Below are 15,557 nucleotides of genomic sequence, written 5' to 3'. Positions count from 1 at the left end.
AAGGGCAATAAACCTCTATTGCCCCCCAATAGAACTTTCTATCACCGGAATGGGAACTAATATTCCTAAAATTAGACAAATAAACTTTGATTAAAGAAAAAACGAAGAGATTATATCAATTCAAAACGTCTATTGCCTTCCAATAGACGTCTATTACCCCCCAATGGACATTCAATTTTTTTTTCCTTTCCTTCTGTCCCATTACTTAAAAAAAAATCATCTAATTTGGGCACCCAGAAAATGTTTTGAGCACCCACACATCCTCTCCCTTTTGTGAAGTCGTGAAGTCGTGAAGACGTGCCACCGCAGCTTGCTCCGGCTTCTTCCCGTCCGCGCCACCGCAGGTCACTCCGCCTCAGCCTTCTGCTTATCACCTCCCTCTACGATCAATCCCCGCTTGCCACATCCCCAGCCTCACTCTCGCTCCTTCTTCGCCTCTAAATCACAGAAGATCAAACCTCTCCTTGGCCAGTGTTGTAAGGGCGTCCTCTACTCCAGTTTCTTAGATGCAGCGTTGAGGTCGAATCGGAAAGCAGCGTTGAGCCTCGAGGACGTAGTCAGATCCAGTGGTGATTTGGCTCCTCAGAAGCGGAAGTTGAGGTCCGATTCGTCGTCGGCGATGAAGCCAAGTTCGGTCTTGTCGCCGGTGGAGTGTTCGGTGTCGTCGCCGATGGAGTGTAAATTGGCCCCTGTTCCAGCCAAAACACAACCAGAATCTACTTAGTCAAACAAGAAAAAATGCAACTATTTTAAATATGGCCGGATGATTCAAGGATGTCAATTTCCTCCAAGACAAGCGGAGAAGTGTTGCAGGTACATCAGCGCTTATAGTTAAATAGGTACAAGAAGATCAATTTTATAATCTCTGTTTGTATATATCATAGAAAGACAAGACCATGGCAACTGCCATTGAACTCATATATAGTCGTTTTGGTAAACACCACACAAGCTAGCTAGCTGTGTCGCCTTGATCGATCAGCTCTTTCAACATGAAGTGCTGGACATCTTGTTTTGTTGATCATCAACAAGAATAAATGGATGGTTCTTTCCAACAAATCCGATTGTTTTTTCCGTAGAACATTTTCCTCAAGAATTAATTATATACTACTTTAAGGAAAAATAGAAGGTTTACAAATTGACGTTTTTAGACCATAAGAAACCCTTAGAATATTGAGGATTGATTTGGATGTGTAAACTCATTAGATCCAAGTGTACTGGGGACAAAAAAAAGTGTATTGGGGAAGAAATGGAAGCTAATTAAGTTTCAATTTTTGTTCAATCAAATTAGAAGTTAGTCTCAGATCTTCCTTTTAATATAATGAGTTGCATATCCGGTGCAATTTTACCGACCAAACAGAGCCCTAATGGTGGAGTACAAACCTCGAGTAAAAATAAAATAAACAAACAAACCAGAAGAAAGGGTGCATGAGACAAAAGACCTTTTCATCATCATAATCGAACTAATAATATGTATAACTTCAAGATCGTTTCAAATTATTTCGTTTGTCTACGGATTTCAATCTAGGACTTGAACCACAACAATAAGTAAATGAAAAACTAGGGTAAAAATTCAGTTAAACAAATTAAGAGAGAAAAATAACTCAAGACCATGTTTGGTAGTTTTCTTATAAGGACATTTTCTTTTGAATTCATTTGAGGCCCTCGAGTGCTATTGCGTACTAGTTCACTTCTGAGCCCTTCAAAATTTGCTTGAAATCCCACTAGTCTAAGCAGGAGCAGATCGAGCCTGAAATTTCTCTTAAGAGGGCTCTACTAGCTTGTAATATAGATATTGTAAAGGACCAGCCCCCGAGCCTATCTGTAGTTCTGTCATTGCCTGAAGGGTGGACACAACTTCTCAGGAGTAAGAGCAAGTGCACCGGTGCTCTTTTGCCCGGGCAAAGTGAGGGAATGATGATGTGTTGACCGGCCATTGTCAAAAACACTCCTCCATCGGTTGTATTTTGACCAGCTAAAAGATGGCTTTTGATGACCCAGGCCAAGGAAAAGGGCATGGCTGTGACTTTTTTCTTGCCCAAGTCATGGAGCTGCCAGCGTTGTAGGACAGGAGAATGTGGGTGACATCAGGAAGGCTGCGAAGAGACAGACGCGGCTAAATCCAAGGGTGGAAGACACGGCTAAATCCGGTGCTCTTCATCTCCGCCTGTGTTGCTTCGATCTAGGCCTGGGGGTAGCTTCTGGGCGGTTTGACGCCACAGAGCGGCAAGACGAGGTGAGGCGACCTCGGGGGGGGGGGGGGGGGGCAGGTCCTTGGCCGGAGGACAGAGAAAAATCCGGGTCGGGTCGGACGAAACTCGCTAGGCCTGGTGCAGCTGCGAGAGAGAGAACCGGAGGGGGGGGGAAATGAAAAAATAAAAAAATTTCGTCCTTTGAAACAAAATAGAATTTTTTTTTTGCTATTTATAGAAAATTTTCAGATCTCAAAAATTCATAATAAATTCATACGAACTCCGAATATTGCGTTCCATGTATGCACGAGATCGTATCGACGATCTCTATAACTTTCATGAAGGAAGTCTCAAATTATGTATGTGTAAAAAGTCGATTTTCGAGACCCCCTAAAATTATATAATAATGAACAGTGTTGACCGGGCAAGAAAAACAACGGGTGTAAACCCATGTCCAGTGGCAGTAAATAGTAACTTGACTGGTCGAATTCTTGACTTCTCGACTTTACATTTTCTTGACTACGGGTGCACCTGCTCTAACAATAGTGCTAACATTAGGCTTGACAATGAACAAGCTCGAGGTGGGCCCTCTTCTACTTACCAAGCTAGGAGAGGCTCAGAGCGGAATCTAGGCGAGGAGGAGGTAGGATCAGCAAAAGCGGTTTATGCCGTTGGGGAGGAGTCGACACAGTTGTTGCCCTAAGAATGTTATGAATAAAGAGGGGTTCGTATCTTGTGCTTGGAATACGTTGCTGACGAATGCTCCGATCAGATACAAAAGCAAAATCCCTAATCGATGGAACCATGTTCGGTTGCTTGTTATAAATATTGTAAACTAGGAATGCAAGATCAAACATTAGTAAGTTTACCAGTGTAGTATTTTAGATGTGCGACAAAAGATTTGGTAATCATGGGGACAAGAATGAATTTGGTAAACTTGTAATGTGGGTTTTGATCATCGTGTATCACCTTCACTAATCTAACCACCACACTACTGTAGTACCGTTTACTATGTCTTCTTTTAACAACTTGGTTTTGCAGTCTTTAATTAGTTAATCCAATATCATCAGCTAGCTATATCGGTAGTTACTAAACTAGAGGCAACCGCCGTAATTGAAAAAGACAATTAGTGAATGGTAGAAGAAGAATGACATCATACATCCAGAAGTTATCAACTGCCACCCAAAAGTTAGTTGCTTTAAAATGGTTGAGGTATTGGACCCGACACAAATATTACAGATCTTGTCTAATTTTTTTTGTTGTCTAAGAATTAATCGCTCTAAGCCCGCCATACATGGTGCTCTCCATGAGGTTAACTAAGAAATTTGTATTTAATTTATGTTCCTTCAATTATTACACGAGAACGAAAAAGGAGATCGATATTCTTAATACAGAGGCATGACTCGTGCATGATTGAACCATGCCATTCTCTCATTGCTAATCACACGAGGGCCATCTAAACAGTTGTTTGATTGGTTGGAATCCATTGTTAAAATCAGAGGCAGAGGGGCCAAGGCCTAATTTATTCTAAAATCTTTCTTACATGGAGCAAGTCTGTGTTTCATTATCAGTGGAGATGGATCTTCTTGGATCCAGATTCCTCAATAATCAGCCTAACTAGCTATATAGGCATTACATTACATGCATGTACGCTACCCTGTCTGATATTTTTATTACCAAATCAGGATCAATATCCTCAAAGCTAGTATCTATAAACAACAAGATTCTAGCACTATGCCAAAATAATGCGTCCGAATCCGAAGCACGACAAAAAGCAAATGGAGGGAGATCAAACTAATTGGAGATAAATAGTCTGATAACTTAAGCAACTCCTTTAGTAGATAGTAGATATCTAGGAACTAAATTAAATTACTTCAAATTTGAACAATGATTCACATGTCGCATAGTTAAGGCGTAATGAAAGTTTCGAGGTAGCAAGCTAGCCTCCTCCACTAGTGACACCGGAAACTAGTATAAAATCTAATATAGGAGATGAACCTAATTTAGCAATAATACAAAGATATTGAAACTAATTGAGAATGTGATTTGTTTGGTCATTCATTTTGTCACCACCAGCTAGCACTAGTGCAGGGCCGGTCCCGAGATTGTACAGGCTTGAGGCAAATAGTTAAAATGTGGCCTTACATGAAGTTTAAATAATTTTTTTTTTCAAATAGCTATAGAAAATCATTTTTCCATTATAAAAATAATATCAACGTACAAAAAAGTATATAATAAAAATTATGTTACTGTTTATAGATTATAAAAGAAAAAATGAACTGAAAATGTAAAACAGAAAAACTTATATTTCAAAAGTCATCAGAGCAAAGACTATATCACCACCGCACTAATACAACCAACCAGTTTCAAACTCGCAAAGTTGATATATATTATACGAAGCATATTGGAACTCAAAGCTTCAGAGGCCCCCCAAAAGCTGGTGGCCTGAGGCAGCTGCCTCAGCTAGCTACCCTCAGGGCCGGCTCTGCACTAGTGTATAACAAAGACAAACAGGTTGGAAGGAAACAATTAGAGAGAACTATAGGAAGGTGAGTCATGAATGAGGTCTCCAATTCTGACTCATCCATGACTATGACTCACAAAATATTGCTGGCCCTTCCCCAGTCGTGCCACTGCCACTTAAAAGCGACGATGAAGGCTAGCATTACGGTGATGATGATGATGATGATGATGAGTCATGGCCTTGTATGGATTCATGGTCATGCATCCATGTTCTGCGTCGACCTCAAAAGCGTCTGAAAAGGGTTAGGGTTTTCGCGATCCTGCGTGCTGGAATTTGACCCATCACCAGAATTCGGGTTAGCCCCCCGGACAAGAAATGACTAAGCGGGTCCCACTCCACGTCATCCTTACATGGCGCCGTGTTGGAGTTTGTGTTTGCACGCCAAGTGTGGGCTTCTGGTTCATTCAAAGACGTCTCTTGCCACATTCCTAAGAGCAAATGCACCCATGAACCAAGGGCAATTGCTGATTTGCTAATAAAATTGGTACTGCCAATCCACTATTCATCTCAAATTAGCAATTGCCTCCAGCTTATACAATGCACCAGTGAAAGGCAATTTGACTGCCAATCCACTATTCACACTTCAAATTTGAATAATTCATTGAATTAATAATTTGATTAAAAGCATAAAAATTTTATTTCATAAAATTAAAATTTTTAATCGATTTTTTTTTACCTTCCAGATTATTTTTAAAAGTGAAAAAATAAGTTACCGTTGTCAATTAATTGCAGCCATTGGATCGACTGATCCTATGGCTGCAATTAATTAACCGTTGCAAAAGAGGATCAGTGAAAACAAAAAAGAGATAGAGCGGCTGGCAGCAAGTCATGTCAGTGGGGAGCCCACCACCATCAGTCGGGCGATTTGCTTGCTGAAAATTAGTCACCCAATTGCCTGGGCAGCTGGGGCCCTCCAATTGCCCGAGCAATACTCTCCCGCTGCATTACCTCATTTCACTTTTCTATCCAATTGGTCAGCCAATTGGTACTTGGCTGCATGTGCTCTAAGGGTTTTGACCTTCTTCTTGCTTTGGGGTTTTATATTTCAACAATTCTAATATGGACTAAGGTATACGTGGACCTTAGGAAAAATGGAGGGTAACTCTTTGTTTATATTTGCATATGGGAAAACCAAATCATACCTGTGACTTTTTCCTGGTTGGTTTGTTTAGTTAACTTGACTAAATAAGCAGCAGACGTTTTCTCCATACCCAGTCGTTTAGGGTTTTCAACTTTCAACCAAGTAGACCAGGTTTAGACAGCAACGGTTCTATTTAGAATTAGCAAGAGAAAAGTGAGAGGGAAACACCGTTTCGTTTGTCTTAGCAGCCAGAAGTAGTCTCTGCCCTCTAGTAGTTTTGTTCACAGTCGTTCCACTTGTTTTTTTTTTTTTTTTGTTGGCATTCGCAGTCATTCTACTTGGTTGATAAACCTTGTTTCTTCAATTCTAGTCTATTCTATTCATTAATTCTGTAAGGTTGGAAAGAAACAAATTAATCGGAAATGAATTAGTCGCCTTTTGTCCCTATTACTTGTCTTATTCTATGAACAGAAGCCCTAGAAAGTTCATGCATGAGTTTAAAGAATTGAAGTTGGTTTTGATTTTTGAGTACATACATTTGACTCTAAATGGAACCCTAGTAATAAAGCATGTGGGAGACAAGACCAACGTGCGCTTACTTGAGCTGTATTTGACATTTGGAAATTGTGGATAAGCTTAATTTCTTGGTTCAATTGGAAAGAAGAAGAATGAGTTAAGAGATAAGATAAGGTTGAAATTTCTTTTAGGACACTGTTCAATTTGGGAGTAGTGTGGGTTTTCACTTTAGCGATTCTTTTCTCGGCTGTGAAAGTAAAGTTTTCTCCCTCCATCATGATTCTTAAAAAGACCAGGGGCTACTAGCTTTCTTTTTTGCAAGTGCATGAAAAACGACTTTTATCAACCTCTTTTGTTTGAAAAAGAGGAAAACTATCTTTTTCTGGTATCATGTATTGATACTACCTGGACCTGGTAGGTACCTTTATAATGCATGCAGACGTTTTAATTTCTTCAGGAAAATTCTATTGATTTTGATCAAAAATTAACTTGGTAATTTGGTAGGCACCTTTTGCTGAACTTTGCATATACTTTCTGGCGACACCGGAAGGTGTTTGATGACTTTAATACTACATTCACTAGTACGCCATCCGAAAATTATCCCGGTCCGAGTTAATTTTTCTTGTTTGTGCAAAAACCAAAGTTGGTGATAGTCAATTCCAACGGCCATTGAGTCTAGAAGGAGTTTACGTACTGACGATAGGAAAGGAGCCTGGTTAGTGAAGCTACATCTAGGTTAATTAAGTAGGAGTTTATGTGTATATGGTAATGCATGTTGAAAAATTAGCAATCTTTTGTTTAACTTTCTCACTTAATATTCCAATTGCATGAACAATCTATCACGAGAATCAAACTATAGTGAAAACCATCCATCGGGTAATATTAAACAAGCCAATAAAAAGATCTATGATTTAATTAGTATTTTGTGAAAATATCTCCAAAAAGTAAATAGTTCGGATCATAATACTTCACTTTGAGATGAGAAGTATAATTCAAAAGGTTGAAAATGATAATGTCCAGAGAAAGTTGCATGCATGATTTGGTACAATCTTACTCTACACTCTGAAAACGATGCGAACGTAGATTTTAACATGCGGACTAATATTTTTCTTGACTTTTCGGTCGTAGATGCTCATTTTTGACCATCTAGTGTACTATAAATGATTTCAAATGTAATTTCACAAAAGAGACGGACCAAAAATTAAGATGGGCTTTGAACAAGAATTGCCAACACTATTTTTCTAAAAATAGCACCCACTTATGCAACTCTGAATTCTTATTGGCACTTTGCCCTCTTCCCTTCACCAAAATGCATTTCAGAACCACGTACCCAATGGGGTTGGTCTAGTGAAAAAATACTAGACTGTAAGTGAGGTGGACGCTGCATGGCTTCTCCTAATAATAGGAGGTCCCTGATTCGAACCCCATCTTGTGAGAAACATCCCTTGGGGAGGGGCTATACCCAAGTTGCTCTCAACCCCAGAGTGATAGCTCACCCGGCTACGATTTTTATAACCAAAAAAATAAATTTCAGAACTTGGACCCAATAGTGCAACAAAACTAATACGCCATCAGAAAATTATCTCGGCCGAGTTAAGTTTTTTGTTTGTATAAAAACTAAATTTGGTGATACCGTGATAGTCAATTCCAACGGCCATTGAGTCTGGAAGGAGTCTGCGTACTGAAGATAGGAAAAGGAACCTGGTTAGTGAAGCCACATCTAGGTTGATTAATATATGGTAATGCATGTTGAAGTATGAGCAATCTTTTGTTTTAGTTTCTCACTTAAAGGCTTGTTTGTTGTTCTTCTAAGTACACTGTGTAACATTAGGATTAGAACCGTTCATTTTTAAGATCTTTTTGAGAGACTACTTATGCAAAATATTGATCAAATTGGAGATTCTTAATATTCCAATAGCGTGAACAATCTATCACGAGAATCAAACTGTAATGAAAAGATGTATGATTTGATGTTGATTTGATTAAAGAAATAAAAAGAGGTATGATTTGATAAGTATTTTGTGAAAATTTCTCTAAAAAATAAACAGTTCAAATCATAGTACTTCTTCACTTTAAGATTAGAAGAATAATTGAAGATGTTGAAAATGATCGCTAATGTTGGAGAAAGTTGCATGCGTGCTTTCGTAATGTTTATGTTGAAATCTTACTCTGAAAACGATGTGTTTAACGTGCGGAGTGCGGACTAACATGTTTCTTGACTTTCACGTTTGGGTTGTAGATACTCATTTTTAACTATCTAGTGTACTATGGTTGATTAGTTGATTTCAAAGGTAATTTCACAAAAGAGACGGACCAAAAATTAAGATGGGCTTTCACAAGAACTAAAACAAAACTGATATCCGTAGTTAGTGTTTGGAAAACGAAAATTTATGCCGAGACTATTGTTTTTTGGACAAGAGTTGCCAACACTAGTTTGGGTTCTTCCATTTGCACCCACTTATGCGACTCTCAATACTTCTTGGCACAGAGGGCCCTTCACCAAAATGCATTTCAGAACCTGGGCCCAATACTGCAACAAAAACTAAAGCCCTAGTTTGCCAACAAAACCAGTGTCTCTCTGTGGCCTGGTTTTGATTTGTTTTGTTGTTTGGGGGCCTAGCTTAGCCAGCTCTTTCTAGAAACTACAAGGTGAAGCAAGCAATGGCTGAGCCTTCAGAAACCCCCTGAAGAATAAAACCAGTGTATAAATGCAAATGCCACTTCCACACAGTACCAGATTCCTCGCATCTTGGAACAAATGGACCCAAATCAACGATGCTGCTAGTTCTCCTCTTAGATTCATCACCCATCTCACTTATCCTCGCCACCATCATCTTCATCTTTCTCTTTCGTTTCGCACTCTTCTTCTTCTACCTCGCCCTTCTCTTTCTCCTCTGCTCAGACCTCGTTCACCTCACTTTCCACCTTCTCGGATTTTCATGACCACCACACAGGCCGCCTCCGAATCCCCCCAATCCTCCACCAAAACGGTGAGTTTTCGTTGCTTTGATCAGTTTAGAGTAATGGGTTTCTGTTAATTTGTGGCTAGGGTTCAATTTTCTTCGAAACAATTTGACCTTACTTGAGCAGTATTCATAATATCTTCAAAATTAGTTATATGTATCAATATGTATCCATATTTATCGAAATTTTAATTGATGTTCGAAATTTTCATGAAGAGGGCTTGATTTGTGGTTTGCAATGTGAAATTTGGGATTTTGGGTGATGGGTTTTGGATGTGCAGGTGAGGCTTGTGATAAAAGGGAGGGTTCAGGGTGTGTTTTACAGGAACTGGACTATAGAGAATGCAACCCAATTGGGGTTGAAGGGTTGGGTGAGGAACAGGAGAGATGGGTCTGTGGAGACTCTGCTATCTGGGAATTCCGATGCGGTCCAGGAAATGGAGCAGAGGTGTCGACGAGGTCCTCCATCTGCAATGGTCACTGGGCTTGAGGTTAATCCCAGCACTGATGACCCTGGTTCTGGATTTGAGCGCAAACAAACGGTTTGATCCGTCTTTTCAGATTCAGCATCCATTTCGTATGTATAGACTTATACGGTACATAGATTGCGCTTCTAAGGTTCTGAACCTTTAATAAGAATTGAGATCAATCACGAATTATGTGGTGTTGTTGTTCAAATATTACACCACTGGACGACTTCTTATCATTGCATATATATGGACTTATTGGGTATATAGATTGTGCTTCTAAGGTTTCGAACGTTAATAAGAATTGAGATTAATCACGAATTATGTGGTGGTGTTGTTTAAATAATACACCACCGGAGGACTTCCTATCGTTTTGTTTCAACTTTCTAGTTGGATGTTGTTGTATTGATGAGTATTTTGCTTATGAAGCACTATAACAACTATGATGGAATAGAACAAAAATATGCATGGCACATTTACACATTATGCTTGTTTTCGCTAAACCTATAAGGAATTACTGATATCATGTGAGATTTACAGAACAGTGTGTCACTTGATAAGTTAGCTTGGGATAATGTAGAAGTTGATTGGTAGAAGTGTTTGATAAGGATGTTTGTGTTGTAAATGATAATTACTATTCATGCAATATGTATTGCTTAATGTATGCGATTGACAGACTCGTAATGTATGCGATTAACATACTTGTAATGTGCGATCGATTAGTATAGCTATTATGTATTGCCTTTTGTATACATGATGTAACCCGATATAAACTTCATGGTGAGATGAATACAATACAATTATCTAACTCTCTACAACACGTTATCAGCACGATACTCTAACTCAAGCCCTAGCCAGAAAAAAAAAAAAAACCCTAACGCCCGAAATTTCTTTCACCAAAAACTACCGCAAGCTTTTAGCCCTTGCTAGCCATACCGTGCGCTACTCCTGCAGCCCTTGAGCACCCGTGTGCCTCCTACTGCCCTTGCAGCACAGCAGCACGCTCGTTCCTGTGCAAATTAGCCTGTTTGCACGCCCCTAAACGTCTTGATCAGGACCTCAGATCAAAATCTTTCCTTCATCAAAGTTGTTCATCTCTGCCTCTTCTATCTGACCTCCAAATTTCAGCACTATTGGAGTCGTTTTGAGATCTGTACATCATTCGAAGTGGGAGCTGTTTAGAAGTGAATCTGCTCTGAATTTCAACGAAGCGAATATTCTCTGAATTTCAACAAGTTTTAAAGATTAAAGTTCCTGCTTTCTTGTCTTTTAAATTCCTTTATTTCCTGCAGGATTTTCAATATACGAACAAGGGTTCGATTATTAATAAAGCGGAATTGTGGGGATTCACGCTTAACTAACTAAGAGTGTTCGTATGAACTAAGAGTGTTCATAATGCTCGGACTAAGAGCGTCCGTAAGCATCAAATTGTGACCATATTAAAACATTATTGTTTGGTCTAATCCAAAAGAGATTCTTGGAAATTGTTTTCTTGGTAGCATAGCTTGGAAATTTTATTATTTTAGTTTTCGTAGAAGTTTAGCTCCGAAACTAATATATCTTCTCTTTTTATTTTCAGTATGTCGAATGAACCTAGACTCGACTTTCCCATGCTTGACTCAATAGGCTCGGATTACCACAGTTGGGTAACCGATGTTGAGAACCACCTCACTTCAAAGGGAATATTACCCATAATCCAGGCACCTAACCCGGATCGTGTGTTCGTGCGAACACCTACAAAGCATGCTCAAGCAGTTATCTTGATGCGACACCATATGGACAAGGCACTCAGATTGGAGTATATGTCGATCAAGGATGTAAGAGAGCTATGGGTAGCGCTAGAAGAACACTTTGGCAATGTCCAAGATTCCCTCCTCCCTGACTTGAAGGTTCAATAGAACAATCTGCGTTTTGCTGATTTCAAGTCTGTTGCTGAATATAATTCAGAAGCTCTTCACCTACAGTCCATGTTGAGGTTTTGTGGACAACCTGTCACAGAGCAAGAGCTAATTAAGAAACCTCTCTCTATCTTCCCCGTTTCAGCCATTGTGGTATCAAAGCAATATCGCACTGAAGTCAATGCTAGACGGATCACGAGGTTTCATCAGCTTATCAATCTTATATCTGTAGCTGAGAAACATGATAACATACTCATGAGGAATTATAATTCAAGGCCCATTAGAACTAAAAACGTTCATGAGGCGAATTATAATGCATCCAAAAGAGGGCGCAAGGAGCGGAACCCTAAGAATAAAGTATATGAGGGACGTATGGGTCCATATAACCGCCCTAATAAGGAAGGAAACCGCAGGTTTGGTGCGGATACACGTGGTGGCAATGCCACACGTGGGAGAGGTGGTCGTGGTGGAGGCGCCATGGCTCGTGGTGGTGGCACCAACCCTCCTAGGGAATGCCCACAACGTGCACCTCAGTTAAAGGGAGACAACCACAATGACATGTGTTATCGATGTGGATCAAGTGATCATTGGTTCAAGCAATGCAAGGCAAGCGAGCAACTAGCTTCAAGATACATCGCATACAGGGGCCTGAGGGAGCAAGAAGTGTACCTTGCAGAAGAAGAAGAAAATGGTGGAGACATCCATCTCACCATAGAGGACTTCAAAGCTGACGATGAAGTGCACAAGGATGCCGCAGACTTTGATTAGATTAGTCCTTTTATTTTCCAAGAATTTTTGTAATGGCAATATGCCTTAGTCAATAAATGACAATTGTATTAAACTCTTTCTTATGTGATGCATCCAATGAAATATGATGTCTAGGAAAGTCATTGAGATTAATGGTACTTAAGAGAGCTTCGCTCCACCAACATCTCTATATACTTTCCTGGTCATATTTGATTGGAGTTACCAAACGGATAGAGTGACTACAATGTGTCTTAGTTTTGTTATAAACTAGAGAATATGAGAGAGATAGAATAGAGAAACAAAATGTAGGAGGAGGTAGAAGTGTCTATTTCATTCTCATTAGACCCCTTTATATAGGAGTAATTTTTACATCATAAGGACATAACTAATGAATGTTTACAGTGGACAACCACATTTATATAATATTTATAACACTCCCCATTGGATGTCCACCACTAAATGATATGGTGTTGGACGTGCTTAATGTTGTCTCATCAAAAACCTTGCCAGGTAACAAAAACCCAGTGGGATAAAAACAACCCTGGTCGAAGGAGAAAAAGAGTGCAACGCGCATATGTCCTAGGTAGCATAATTTTGAATGTTCCCCCTGATGAGAATCTCTCTCTGATTGTTGCAAGCGTTAATCATGTATGTAATAAAATACATACACCATGTATATTAGATATGGTGTGTTGATCACATAGGTGAGACCATGTGTGCTTTGCATAAAGGGGACTCATCATGAATTGCAATTCCTGCAAAAGTTAGGGCATTACCAATAAAACTATGATGTTCTTAATGAATCTTACCAGACATGATAAGAGTAGAACCAATTTCATTTGCTCAAATTATAGATAAAGATATTAGTTAAAGGATAGCAATATAAATGAACAACAATTGACACATTTACCTTTATCCGAGCATTGAAATTTAAGTATGACATACTTAGCTATAAATATCAATTTGTGTAATTGATAATTTCATATAGGCTCAATATGAGCTCTAGATAAATTCATAACTTCGCGAATTTTAGAATATGTTGCAACATTATGAGTATGATTCGAATTCGATTTCTTAGTCTTATCATAGTACTCATTGAGGCAATCAGTCACTTTGACTATAATTGAATGAGTATGTATGAGCTTTAGACTTTTGATTCCATGAGTGAGGTTTAAGCTCATTCATTCATGGACTTGCCTTTTGTTGAGTCACAAATTACTTACGCAATTGTGCCCCATAATTATGAAAATTGATTTGTCTTCCATGCTATTTTACCTTTTTAAATCCATTTCTTTTTATTTGTAGGAAACCTTGCATTGAGAATAAAATGACTATTTGAGGCTTGAAATGTGGAGATTTGAAGCTAGGGGAAGAAGATACGGAGATTGGAAGAAAATTGCAAATCGACTTTTCCAGCGATTTTTCCGGCGACTTTTCGGGCAAACTTTCCAGCGAGCTGCCACTCATGGAGGGTCTTTTCTCCAGCAAAGGAGGACCATGGTGGTGAGAATCTCCCATCACTTGAAATTCAAATATCTCCCTACACCTTGTCCTTTTATCACCTTGCCAATTTGGGACCATTTGGGGGACAATGGTGTAAGAGCATCTCTTGCACACTTGGGGACCAAAAGATGACACAACTAGCTGATCAAAAAGAGGCCAAAGACCAATTATTCAGAATTCTTGACTCCATTCAATCATCTTCATCCTATCCAAGATCCACTTTTCTCTCTAGAGAAGACACCACCATTTCCACCACTAAAACCACCATCTCCATCTCTAAAACCTCAATTTCCACCACTACAACCTTCATTTCCTCCACCATTCAACACCACAACTCATCTTGGAGATCCCAAATTTCACTATTCTTACAAATATCAAGAGCTTGGAGCAAGGAGAAGGAGGTGACTACCACCACATCATGTTCTTGGAGACCCATCTCCACCACCTCTTCCGGCATCATCAATAGTCACCTTTTACTCTCTATCTCTTTATGTATTTGATGTTTAATAGAATGTTGAAGCTTGTGTATCTAGCTATGTGTGAGTAGTGAACTAGTTGGGGCTAGGGTTGAAAGCCCTAGCCAAACTTGCTTGGATTGATGCTTTTGTTTATAAATTAATGAAAATTCATGTTGTCATTCTCACATGCTAAGTCAATAGTTGAATGCATTACTTAGACCTAATCAATTTGAGTTATGTGTTTGCCATGACATGAAGTTTTTCCTAGAGATTGATTACCTCTAGGCAAAAAGGGAGCATGAAAGCACACCATGTGTGCATGTGAGGGCAGTGAGCTAAAATCACCTAGAGATATGATTGGTTTGCTTGCTTGGTTACCTAAACTCTAAGCTTTATGCATTTAGGGGCAAATGATTGAGACCTATCCGGTAATTGAATTTGTCTCTAGGTAGTTAGCTCTAAACTTATCCGGTTAGAGTTAATAAAATGAAAGGGGTTTAAGCCTTAGTAGTCCTATCCGGATGCTAAGAGGGTAGTTGGACAATTAGCTTTGCATCATTCATATTCAATTGCTTTAATGCTTGCAAGGGAGGCAAAAGGTGAAACCCGATGCCCTAACTCCCATCCATTTGATAACAACTTGTTTTGTTTAGGTTAGTTTATATTACTTGCTTTCATTGTTTCAATTTGAATAGAAACCAATCTCAAAATCAAAATCAAATCTCTACACACCATCTTGCACATACTCACCATGAACTTTGGTTCACTTGTGAGCCTTTGTTTGTGATTGTACATTTGCATATTCTTCTAGTTTTTCCTTAGGTTTTCCCTAGCTAGGAAAGGATTTACCAATCTTCGTGGGTTCGACATCCTTACTTAATCCCCTATTCTATAACTTGTACCTCTTGCACTTGAGGGTGGCTTTAATGCTAACACCTTTGGCAATATGAATCGGTCAATGATTTGATTAAGCAATATGCTTATAATGACACATAGGATTTGGGGATTTGCTTTTAGCAATTTTCCTTTAAGATCTTCATATTAGCCAAGACAACATGCCATAAGTCTCTCGTCAATATAACACTGTACTTATAGAAAAGTTGTCGCTTGGAGAAGAATGATAAGCCTATGTCTCTATAAAGAGACTTGTGTCATAGTGATTTTAATTCACTAGAATGAACACCCTCTTGTATTTTAGGGGTTATAAAGTC

The 15,557-nt window shown here is 39.1% G+C and overlaps 1 protein-coding gene across 1 annotated transcript; it reads left to right on the top strand.

Annotated features, from left to right (window-relative positions):
* Positions 1-8,946: 8,946 nt before the first annotated feature.
* On the top strand, positions 8,947-10,122 carry LOC112192850 (acylphosphatase). The gene is made up of 2 exons (XM_024332751.2): positions 8,947-9,300; positions 9,555-10,122. Exons 1-2 carry the CDS (start codon positions 9,019-9,021, stop codon positions 9,819-9,821), a joined length of 549 nt encoding a protein of 182 aa, XP_024188519.1. The 5' UTR covers positions 8,947-9,018; the 3' UTR covers positions 9,822-10,122.
* Positions 10,123-15,557: the final 5,435 nt, after the last annotated feature.

The sequence above is a fragment of the Rosa chinensis genome, chromosome 3 (assembly GCF_002994745.2).
Source record: "Rosa chinensis cultivar Old Blush chromosome 3, RchiOBHm-V2, whole genome shotgun sequence".
Lineage (NCBI taxonomy): Eukaryota > Viridiplantae > Streptophyta > Magnoliopsida > Rosales > Rosaceae > Rosa > Rosa chinensis.
This window is presented reverse-complemented; position numbering and strand designations above follow the sequence as displayed.